The sequence below is a fragment of the Sprattus sprattus genome (assembly GCF_963457725.1).
Source record: "Sprattus sprattus genome assembly, chromosome: 8".
In the NCBI taxonomy this organism is placed as follows: domain Eukaryota; kingdom Metazoa; phylum Chordata; class Actinopteri; order Clupeiformes; family Clupeidae; genus Sprattus; species Sprattus sprattus.
Genome location: NC_137927.1, coordinates 7,461,400 through 7,473,899, shown reverse-complemented (window position 1 = coordinate 7,473,899; position 12,500 = coordinate 7,461,400). Strand labels below are relative to the sequence as shown.

Sequence of the window (12,500 nt, the reverse complement as noted above, 5' to 3'; positions counted from 1 at the left end):
ATTTTATGTATACGGCCATAAGTAATTGAAATGGGGGAAAATATTTCTAAATATATCTAATTTACGGAATATACGTTTACATGTATGGGGCTTGATCGTGCCCGCGCAGGAGGCCTGAACGTGCCGGGGTTGAATGAGGCGATTATGAAGAGCTTTCTGTGAGATCCTGAAAGGAGTTGCTGCGCGGTGTACCTATATTTGCACTGCGCGGTGTACCTATCATAGCGCTGTGCGGTGTATCGATTGTAGCGCTGCGCAGTGTACCGATCATAGCTCTGAGAAGTTATGGGCGCCTTACCACACCACACAACCCAGCTGCTCTCAGTGGAGACCCGATGGGGCCCACAGTGCAGCCAATCACAAGAGAGGATCTGGATCAAAAATGCTACAACACAGCCAATCACAGAGCAGCACTCATTCATGCTCCCGTTATGGCACCATTAGCAACAACAGCTCTCATCGGCTCAGTCTTTTAGTGGAACACATGCGCTAATGGAATGCCTTTGTTTTGCGTGTGTGTGTGTGTGGGATCTGTGTTTGAGTGTGTGTGTGTGTGTTTATTTGTGTATATGCATTTGTGCGACTTTGTGTGAGTGAGTGTGTGCGTGTGTGTATGCATGAGTTTGAGCTTTTTGTGTGTGTTTGTGTGAGTGTGTGTATGTGTGTGTGTGCAAGTGTGCGTATGTGTCTGCTCAGACAAAGCAGGCATTGTGTTTAGTGTGTGGAGTGGGAGGGGAGACAGAGTGAAGTGTCAGATGTGAAATTGGCTGGGGATTTGACGCCCACAGCGATCTGTAATCCAGCCCATTATGAGGCTCTAGATGGGAGCCGCTAGTGCAGGGGGGCACACACACACACACACACACACACACACACACAAACTGACAAGCTGCTCATCAGGGGACCAGCAGCAGGATAGAGATCAACGTAAGGATCAGGGGGACCAGCAGCAGGAGCAGCAGGAGCAGCATGAGCAGCAGGAGCAGCAGGACCAGTGATAGGAGCAGCAGGACCAGTGATAGGAGCAGCAGGACCAGTGATAGGAGCAGCAGGACCAGTGATAGGAGCAGTGATAGGAGCAGTGGAAGAAGCCGTGATAGGAGCAGTGGAAGAAGCAGTGATAGGAGCAGCAGGAGCAGTGATAGGAGCAGCAGGAGCAGTGATAGGAGCAGTGGAAGAAGCAGTGATAGGAGCAGCAGGAGCAGTGATAGGAGCAGTGATAGGAGCAGTGGAAGAAGCAGTGATAGGAGCAGTGGAAGAAGCAGTGATAGGAGCAGCAGGAGCAGTGATAGGAGCAGCAGGAGCAGTGATAGGAGCAGTGGAAGAAGCCGTGATAGGAGCAGTGGAAGAAGCAGTGATAGGAGCAGCAGGAGCAGTGATAGGAGCAGTGGAAGAAGCAGTGATAGGAGCAGCAGGAGCAGTGATAGGAGCAGCAGGAGCAGTGATAGGAGCAGTGATAGGAGCAGTGGAAGAAGCAGTGATAGGAGCAGCAGGAGCAGTGATAGGAGCAGTGAGAGGAGCAGCAGGAGCAGTGATAGGAGCAGCAGGACCAGTGATAGGAGCAGCAGGAGCAGTGATAGGAGCAGTGGAAGAAGCAGTGATAGGAGCAGCAGGAGCAGTGATAGGAGCAGTGATAGGAGCAGCAGGAGCAGTGATAGGAGCAGTGATATGAGCACTGCTAGGAGCACTGATAGGAGCAGCAGGACCAGTGATAGGAGCAGCAGGAGCAGCTGGAGCAGCAGGAGCAGTGAAAGAAGCAGTGATAGGAGCAGTGGTAGGAGCAGTGATAGGAGCAGTGGTAGGAACAGTGATAGGAGCAGCAGGAGCAGTGATATGAGCAGTGATATGAGCAGTGATAGGAGCAGTGATAGGAGCAGTGATAGGAGCAGTGATAGGAGTAGTGATATGAGCAGTGATAGGAGTTGTGATAGGAGTAGCAGGAGCAGCAGGAGCAGTGATAGGAGCAGTGATAGGAGCAGCAGGAGCAGCAGGAGCAGTGATAGGAGCAGTGATAGGAGCAGCAGGAGCGGTGATAGGAGCAGTGATATGAGCAGTGATATGAGCAGTGATATGTGCACTGATAGGAGCAGTGATAGGAGCACTGATAGGAGCAGCAGGAGCAGTGATAGGAGCAGTGATAGGAGTAGTGATAGGAGCAGTGATAGGAGTAGTGATAGGAGCAGTGATAGGAGCAGCAGGAGCAGCAGGAGCAGTGATAGGAGCAGTGATAGGAGCAGCAGGAGCAGTGATAGGAGCAGTGATAGGAGCAGTGATAGGAGTAGTGATAGGAGCAGTGATAGGAGTTGTGATAGGAGTAGCAGGAGCAGCAGGAGCAGTGATAGGAGCAGCAGGAGCAGAAGGAGCAGCAGGAGCAGCAGGAGCAGCAGGAGCAGTGATAGGAGCAGCAGGAGCAGTGATAGGAGCAGCAGGAGCAGAAGGAGCAGCTGGAGCAGTGAAAGGAGAAGTGATAGGAGCAGTGATAGGAGCAGTGATAGGAGCAGCAGGACCAGTGATAGGAGCAGTGATAGGAAGGTGGATGCGGGGTGCTGAGGTGACTGCCAGAGAGTAAGGCTGAACAGTGAGGCACTGACTATGTCCCACACCAGCAGTGTCAACTTTTGAAATGGATTCAATTGTGCTGATCTAGTGACTCTAGTTACTGTAGTAACTACTGTATTGTAGTTTACCATGTATATTTGAAGAGCATTTTTGTTGTTTGCAATTGAAATTCCACAGCAGATGATCCATCTCTGAGTAGGATCATATCAGAACCACAAACATAAACAGTGGATTTGTACTAACACATAGACGCACACACTCTCTCTCTCCCTCTCCCTCTCTCTCCCTCTCTCTCTCTCTCTCTCACAAACAGTGACTCTCACACTCACACACACTATGTCTCTCACACTCAAACTCACACTCACACAAACCCACACACACACACACACACACACACACACAACATCATCATACATACACACACACACACACACACACACACATTTCCTCAGAAAGGGCAAGGCATATTTAAGGAAATCTAGAGAATGTCTAAAAGAGAACACACTGCCACGACACGCACTCTCACTCTCTTATACACCCGCACACACACACACACACACACACACACACACACACACACACACACACACACACACACACACACACACACACACACACACACACACACACACACACACACACAGCTTATCTATGCAGGAGCAGAGTTCACAAGTTTGGCCACTTGCAAAGAAATGTGTGATCTAGAATTGTATTGGTAGGTGTATTTTAACAGTGAGAAACAGAATATCAACAAAAATTTCCAGAAAACTGCATTTTATAACATTTATGACTTTATTTACATTTGATGCAAAAAATAAGTATTTGAACCCCCAGGCAAACAGCAAGAATTCTGGCTCACAATGACCAGTTATGTGCCCAAGAAGCACACAGATTAGTCCTCATTAGGTCTAACAAGGTACACCTGATCTCAACTGGTTTATAAGAGAAACCTGTCCAAAGAATTATTCTTCACACCTTCAACCTCACCATCATGGGCAACACCAAAGAGTTGTCCAAGGAAGTCAGAGATAAGATTGTAGACCTGCACAAGGCTGGAATGGGCTCTAAACCATTGGCAAGCAGCTTGGTGAGAAGCAGACAACTATTGGTGCGATTATTCCTAAATGGAAGCAACACCAAACAAATGTTAATCGCTCTAGGTCTGGGGCTCCATGCAAGATATCCCCACGTTCGGTATCAGTGATCATTCGAAAGGTGCAGAATAACCCCAGAACTACACAGGGGGAGCTTGTGAATGATCTCAAGGCAGCTGGGACCACAGTCACCAAGAAAACCATTGGCAACACACCACACCGTAATTTTTTTAAGTACTGCAGCACTCGCAAGGTCCCCCTGCTCAAGGAAGCGCATGTACAGGGCCATCTGAAGTTTTCCATTGCACACTTGAATGATTCTAAGGAGGATTGGGAGACAGAATGTGGTAAGATGATACCAAAATCAAGCTCTTTGGCATCAACTCGACTTGCCGTGTTTGACGGGGGGGGATGCTGAATATGACCCCAAGAGTACATCATACCACCATCAAGCATGGAGGTGGAAACATTATGCTTTGGGGCTGTTTCTTTGCCAAGGGTACAGGACGACTCCACCGCATCAAGGGGACTGTGGATGGGGCCATATAACGTGGAATATTGGGCTTGAACCTCATTCCCTCATTCCCTCCCATTGAAAACGCAACCTTAAAGATTTGGAGAGGATCTGCAAAGAGGAGTGGACCAAAATCCCTCCTGAGATGTTTGTAAACCTGGTGACCAACTACAAGAAACGTCTGACGTCTGTGCTTGCCAACAAGGGTTATTCCACCAAGTACTAAGTCATTTTTGTCAGTCAGTTTTGGGGGTTCAAATACTTATTTTTTTGCATCAAATGCAAATAAAGTCATAAATGTTAAAAAATGCATTTTTCTGGATTTTTTTGTTGATATTCTGTTTCTCACTGTTAATATACACCTACCATTACAATTATAGATCACACATTTCTTTGCAAGTGGCCAAACTTGTGAAATCGCCAGGGGTTCAAATACTTATTTTCCCCACTGTTCCCCACATCTACCACTACCTCCCTTAACATCTGTGTGTGTGAGGGCACATATAAATTTACTTCAGCCAGTGCTCCCTCTCTCAGGCTGTGTGTGTGTGTGTGAGAGCACATATATATTTACTTATTTATATATTTACAGCCTGGGCTCCCTCTCTCGGGCTGTGTATGTTTGTGTGTGTGTGTGCTCTCTGAGGCTGTGTGTGTGAGCACATATATATATTTACTTCAGCCAGCACTCCCTCTCTCAGGCTGTGTGTGTGCGTTCTCTCTGAGGCTGTGTGTGTGCGCACATTTACTCCATCCAGCACTCCCTCTCTCAGGCTGTGTGTGTGCGTTCTCTCTCAGGTGGTGTGTGTGAGCACATTTACTCCATCCAGTGCTCCCTCTTTCAGGCTCTGTGTGTGTGAGCTCTCTGAGGCTGTGTGTGTGTGTGTTTGTGAGTGAGCATATATATATTTACTTTAGCCAACGCACATCTCAGGCTGTGCGGGGTGACGATGGTGTGTGTTTGTGTGTGTGTGTCAACTGATAATGAAAGTGATGTCAATGTCTTATTGGAATACAGATGGTTTTACCATTCCATTCTTCAGCGCTGATTAAGACGACAGAAGCTGCGCATAATACCTGCCTCTTAAACACAGTCGCGCTTAAATATCGCGCGACACGGAGCCAATTTGTTTGCTCCGTGTGCTGCCGCAACAGCAGCTTCACGCGTGCCTGCTCCCGGGACAGAAAGCAGCATGCTTTTAAGAGCAGCCCATCACGGAAGAGGAGATGATGGAAACACAAGTAATTTATATTTACATTCATGGCGTTCATGACATACTGCTTTAACGGCAACAATAACCCATAACCCATCCTGTATCAGCACGCGCTGCAACTGCAAGCTTATTCTCACATCTATTCCGACTGTTTAATGAACCGGAAACGCAGCATCCTTAGATATGAGATTCACCCCCACACGTGAAGTGGTTCTGTTCTGGTAGTGTCCCCCCGCACGTGGAGTGGTTCGGTTCTCTCTTAGTATCGCTGAAAGCGACCCGCTCGTTGGCTTAAGTGGGATAACGGTAAGAGATCACGATTTTCCCTCTTCATCTATATGCAGATGGGGCTTGCGGGATGCACTGAGGGGCTGAGTGACACCTCACGAGTTCTTTATATCATCGCTCCTCGTGCGCCTGCGGAATGGCGGGGTTTCTTTCATTCGGGAGTGATTCTTCGCTCATAGCGCTGACAGCAGCTGCGCAGGCCTAAGTTTGTCCCGAGGACGGCGCACGGTGCCAAGCCGCTCCGGGGCTGCTCTCGAAACGGCCGACTGGTGTGCACAAGCATGTCTCCCCCCGCACCCCAGCAGCGCGCGCCCAGTTGAGCGGAGACGGGTAAACATTGATAACCGTGCTGAGTGCGGTCTGGTGAACCGCGGAGTGGGCATAATCACATAGAAGTACAAAATAAACACACGTCATGCGTTTATCGGGGGATCTGTATCCGTCCGTTATGAGGGGTTAAACATTAGTGATATTGACAGATCACATGGAATCTTAAAAGTCTCGTTTTAACCGCTGAGCGAGACCATTTCAGCAAAGAGGGTGGCGCGCGTGAAGCGAACGCTTCTGATTGATCGCTCTTTTTTCGGTTGGGTCAGCTCGTGGGACGGCGGAGAGAGAGGGGAGTGCTCGTTTGCTTCAGTGTGTACCCCATCCGCGGCAGCTGCAGTTCCTCTCGTAAACACTCACGCGGCCCCACTGAGAACGGAACAAGGACGTCCTCCTCGAGCCTACACTAGAGATGCTAGCCGTGTGCAGCTAATAAGCGCCCCGATTTCCACAGAGAACTTCATTTCGGAGGGCGAGCCGACACGAGCCATTTTGGAAGGATTTAACCGCAGGACAGGTAATCATGACATTGCACCGGTGGCTTTGCGCCTAACGAGAGAGATTCGGGAGCTGTCCGCCACGCTAGTGCTTAAATCAGCTTTTTCCCGAATAAGGAAGTGATCTGGCTTTCCCTGTACATTTTCGAGGAGACGTGTCACCCAGGCGGAGTGTTAGCCTAGCACATAATCACACACACCCTAGTCTCCCCAACCACACCACCTTGAACGTAATTTACAATATAAACACATTATTGCATCGTACAGAGGAATTGAGATGTAGGCTATCAGGAGGTCGCGTAAATGAATGTTAGTTATTTGCGCGCTTTCAACGGGACTGGAGGGTCGGACGGTCTTAAAGTTCACATCCGTCCTAGACACGGCTAAATATTCGGAGTATTCGTGCGTTTCCCACTTGTAGAACCCAAACAAATCCGTCACTGTGCGCTGTAAAAGCCGAACCCGTGTTCAGTCTTCCCTTCGGGAGGACCTTCTCAGTCTGAGCCATCAGGGGAAGGACCCTCCGTCCGACACTGTGGACCCACTCTCACGGGGTGCATGACGACATCAGCTTCAGTTCCCTAGTCCAGAACTGGTCGCGAGGTTCAGTGTGCTTCTGAACACTCGGTACTTCTCTCGTATCGGTGAAGGACGCGTAGTATTGTGCTTACCAGAAGCTCTTTGTTCTGCGTGATGTGCTTCTAGCAAGTTGACCTCTGTTGTCCTTGATAGTGTGTGCATGTTTCTGACTGTGTGTGCGCACGAGTGTGTGTGTCAAACAGTCTAGCACGACAAAGAGAGTGAGTTTCTGATGCTGCGGAAGGTCGGAGCTCTTGCCCAGCGCGTGACAAGAGTGAATAAAATAGAACTGGAAGTTTGTATTTGGCTCGTGGGTGTCTGAATCGGTGGGTCAAGTTGTAAAGAGCGCTCTCGCTGAGTGTCCTCTTCTCTTTCAGAGCTGCCGGTCAGGGACATCCTCACAAGCCTCAACTGATATCTCTCACGCGGGGAAGAAGAGAAGGAATTAAAAGCCATCATGAATTTTGTCATGAAACAGGCGCTCGGAGGTAAGTTGAAACTGTGGTGTGTGTGTGTGTGTGTGTGTGTGTCTTTAGCGGAGCGTTTTCTTGGAGTCTAACACCTGTGCGCCAGAACGGGGTGTTCATTTCAGGTCAACCACAACGTGGTGTTTGTTGGTTATAAGGATGTATGTGTGTGTGTACGCGTTGGTCGGAGTTTGACATTTGTCTTATTTGTCAGGCAGTTAAATAAATGTTTCTCTTTTTTACGGCATATTTAAATCACAAATTTAAATAACAATGTTATTTAAATGTATGGATGTGTTGTCGATGAAGGGCGAACACACTTCGGCTCCGCGTCTGAATGCGTGCGTGCCGCATGCTCCTGGAGGTCGCGCGTTTTTGCGCATTTCGCTCTCTGCAGAGCACGCTCTCTCCGTGCCTGCGCCACAGGCTCCTCGCGCTGCTGGACACGAGTCGAGGGTTTTCGGTGAAGTGCGTGTAGTGTAGTTTTCGGTGAAGCGCTCACCTCGAGGATGACCTGCACGCACGCTTTCTCTCTCTTTTCTTATTTTTTCTTTTCATTTTTCTCTGGTGCCCAAGTCAGGAGCGCATACCCGCGATCTAAAAAAAAAAATAGTGTGTGCGTGACTGTATGTGTGAATGATTTATTCTCCAGAGGTCTTATCTCATCTAACTTCAATGGCATGAGAGGCACTGCCGCAAGCAAATAGAGAGAGAGAGAGAGAGAGATAGAGAGATAGAGAGAGAGAGATAATATATACAACAGTACATACATACACATACAGTATGGCATATACACCAGGACACTCACTCACTCACTCACACACACACACACACACACAGTGTAACATATACACCAGTACGTATACACACACACACACAAAATATAACGTATACACCAGTACACACGTACACACACAAACACACACACACACACACACACACACACACACACACACACACACACACACACACACACACACACACACATAGGCACACACACACACACACACACACACACACACACACACACACACACACACACACACACACAAACACACACACACACACACACACACACACACACACACACACACACACATAGGCACATGAACATAAACATTTACTCACACACACCCATTCTCACTTGAAGACTAGAAAGCACAATAATAGCACGGGCTGAACTGTCACATCACAGGATGTAAAGCAGGGCTGTTCAATGATATTGTTCTGGGGGTACCTAACTTTAAACCTAACCCATAACCCTAAACCTAAACCTAACCCACACCTAACCCATAACCCTAACTCAAACCCTAGTGGTCAAACATGACCCTTATCTATTCTTCTCACTTGACACAATTTGATACTAGCTATTTGTTTATTGCAAAACTAGCCTAATACTAAAACAAACAATAAATAAACATTCTTTTATTAGTTTAAATTAAATACATGTATTCTGTGCCCACAACTATGTATACAACTCATCATGTAAACCAGTTGGTATATTTGGTCAATTCGGTCATCTCAACCAGCTACATTACATTTCCCGCAAACATTCGTGGCAATCTTTCTTATTATAAAGTGTACTTCTCCATATTGAAATAACAATTTCACATATTTTACAAACAGACATTGGACGTCAGTAAACCTGTACGAAATCAAATTCACACATCAACATTTCCCAGTTATCTTTAACTCTCTCCAATCCCAACCGGAGATAGGCTATAACCGCAACACTGCACGCCTACTAAAGACGGAGATGGCACACACATCTTTGGCTGGACAAGGGCAGAGAAGACATTGTGTGTTTGTGTGTGTGTGTGTGTGTGTGTGTGTGTGTGTGTGTGTTTGTCAGGCAGTGTGTGTATGTCTACTAGTTTCTATGGCGTCCATGTGAGAGAAACCTGCTTTGCACGTTTACGCTGAACATTTAACACAATAATGGCCGGAAATTTCCCCACATTGATAAAGCCAGTCCAAAATTTGGCAAAGCCCTAATTCTTAAGGGGCATGCTTCAGATCCGATGTTGCTTGCATGTCAGTGACCTCCACTTGCAGGGAGCCTTCTTGCAGCGGCCTCTGGAGCTATGGAAGATTGGTTGTTACTGATAGCACTAGAACTCAGGACTGGGTTGAAAGATTCAATGCTTTATTCGCGTAAAAAATGTCAGTTGATCTTTGGCCCGCGGGACACCAACTGAATAGGACTGATGTACAGGATGTAATGTTGTTTAATCCTGCTCCATACACCACACAAATACACACACAACGCACACATACATGCTCAGGAGTAGTCAAAAATGCTCATGCTTATACTGGACAGACACTCAGGACACACACACTCAGGACACATGTATATCCATAGACACATGCTCATGTATGACACACACACACACACACAAACACACACACACACACACACACACACACACACACACACACACACACATACACACACACATACACACACACATACACACAAACAGTCATAGAAGCAAGCATACAGACATTCTCTCACACACACACACACACACACACACATGCAAGCATACATACATTCTCTCTCTCACACACACACACACACACACACAAACACACACACACACACACACACACACACACACACACACACACACACACACTCACTCACACACAGGCAGCAGTGCCATGATTAGCAGCAGAATGGGATGCGATTCATTAAGCAGCTGGGGGATGCAGCCATGTGTGTGTTTGTGTGTGTTTGTGTTTGTGTGTGTGTGTGTGTGTGTGTGTGTGTGTGTGTGTGTGTGTGTGTGTGTGTGAGCATGTGTGTGAGCATGTGTGCGTCAGAGTCAGGTCCATCAATACTGCAGAGGAAGAGGCAGTGGAGTGAGAGAAAGGGCTTCACACCTGAGGGAACAGAGCTGGGGTCTCTCTTTCTCTTTCTATCCATCAATCTCGCTCTCTCTTTCTCTCTCTCTCTCTCTCTCTCTCTCTGTATCCATCAGTCTTTCTATCTCTATCCATCAATATCTTCCTTTCTTCTTCTATCTCTCTCCTTCTGTTTCTCTCTCCTTTGTCAATGCACGTGTGTGCGTTTGTGTGTGTGTGTGTGTGTGTGCGTGCGCTTGTCTCTGAGTGACTCTCCTTCTCACTGTCTTTATCTCTCTATCTTTGTTAGCCCTATCTTTCTATCATTCTCTCTTTCACTCCCTGTCTCTCTATCCTTTTCTCTTTCTCTCCCTCTATCGATCCTTTCCCTCTCTGTCCACCTCTCTCTCCATGTCAGTGTATTTCAGACTGTAATCAACTGAATGAGATGAGCCTGGGCTACAGGCCGAATGTTTTATGAATAGCCTGGATCTACTCATCAGTCATCCCGACCATGCATTACAGCCCTCAAAAAATAATGGTGTCATTAATCAAAAAAGCAAGTATGTTTTGGGTCATCTGTGTGTCAATCAAGCAGCAGATCAACTTCACACTACTTGGCACACACGCACATTTTGTGTGAACACTAGAGAGAGAGTGTGTGTGAGAGAGAGAGCACGTACTGCTTACAGGGCTTGTCACCGTTGGCATCTAGCTAATTCACTAAGGCTAGACTTAGAGGAGGCTATGGATATAAGAACATTTTTCAAAAAGAAAAAGGATTAAGTCAACGAGGTGCAGTCGAGGCTAGAGGAAGTGGAGGAAGAGTTAAGTCCTGTTGCTTACCATTTGGGCAAGAGAGAGTGTGTGTGTGTGTTTGTATAAAAGGGAATTATATGATGAGAGCCGTCATTTAACATCTCCTAGTTTAAAGTCGAACTCCAGACAGCACTCTTTATATCTAAACCTCAGTTTACCAAATAAATGCTGATATTTTTTTTTTGATATTCCAACAGTACGATGTTTCTGTCTATAAAAACCTCGCAAATGTTTTCTGTTGTGTCAGTGTGACCCAGGGTTAGGGTTAGTGTTTCTATGGCGATGTCCATGCCCTATGGGTGTGACCCAGCATTAAAGTGTTTTCATGTAGACAAACAGTGTGGTGTAACGAATGGGGGTAATTAACATGTGAGTCAGAGCGATGACAGGCCCTGCATGCCATGTGCTGTCTTTAGGCCGGCGGTTTTCACAGTGTGTGAAAATGGTGCATTTAGCCACCTGAATTAAAAAGACAAATCCCAGGGGAGAATGAACACGGACCCCCCTACAGGGCTGGGCAAATCCATGAATGTTTTAAAATTCCTAGAAGCACCTCTGCAGATGAGTGGTGTGTGTGTGTGTGTGTGTGTGTGTGTGTGTGTGTGTGTATGTGTATTATACCCATGCCAGACAACATCAGTAAGATTGAGTGGGGGTGTGTGTGGGTGTAATTTATCCATGCAAGACAACAGCAGTAGTGTTGTGGATTAGGGTGTGTGTGTTTTTTTTATCAAGTATTCCAGGAAGCAGGAGAAGGGCTACGTGTGTGTGTGCACTCGATTTTCTCCTGCCACGATGCCTCATAAATTAAACTTTTGCCTAGCAGCCCCCCCACCCCCAGCCCCTCGAAACACACACACACCCATAAAACGACATTTCATGTCACCTGACAGACACACCCCTCTGCCCTGCCGAATAAATCAGGGCACACACACACACAGACACACACACACATACCGCCCTCTCCAAACAACCTCTCCAAACTCAACAGTAATGATTGGCTGTTGATATGAACCAGTCCTTGACCCCTTCTTTACCCCGCTGCTCATTGGCTAGCACGGTGGTGAGGTTGGCCCTTGTGTATAACTCATCCCCGCCTCAACATAAAACAAGTCAAGCCTGCTAATACACTACACTGTGTGTGTGTGTCTGTGCGTGTGTGTTTATATCACATTGCACTTGTCTTTAGAACTGCTTTTTGAAATGCTTGGCTTCACCTCTGAGGCTATGGGTTAGTATAGTTACGGTGTTAATAAGAGAAGGAAGGAGATTACTGTCCAACTGTGTGTGTGTGT

At 47.1% G+C, this 12,500-nt stretch overlaps 1 protein-coding gene across 1 annotated transcript in view; it reads left to right on the top strand.

The window, feature by feature from the left end:
- Window positions 1–7,529: 7,529 nt before the first annotated feature.
- Window positions 7,530–12,500, top strand: part of cplx1 (complexin 1) — a gene marked incomplete at both ends in the record, with an annotated part of 37,084 nt that continues 32,113 nt past the window's right edge. Inside the window, one exon of the mRNA XM_080843016.1 lies at window positions 7,530–7,560. Within this exon, the coding sequence (XP_080699142.1) occupies window positions 7,530–7,560 (31 nt within the window). The remainder of the gene's footprint in view (window positions 7,561–12,500) is intronic.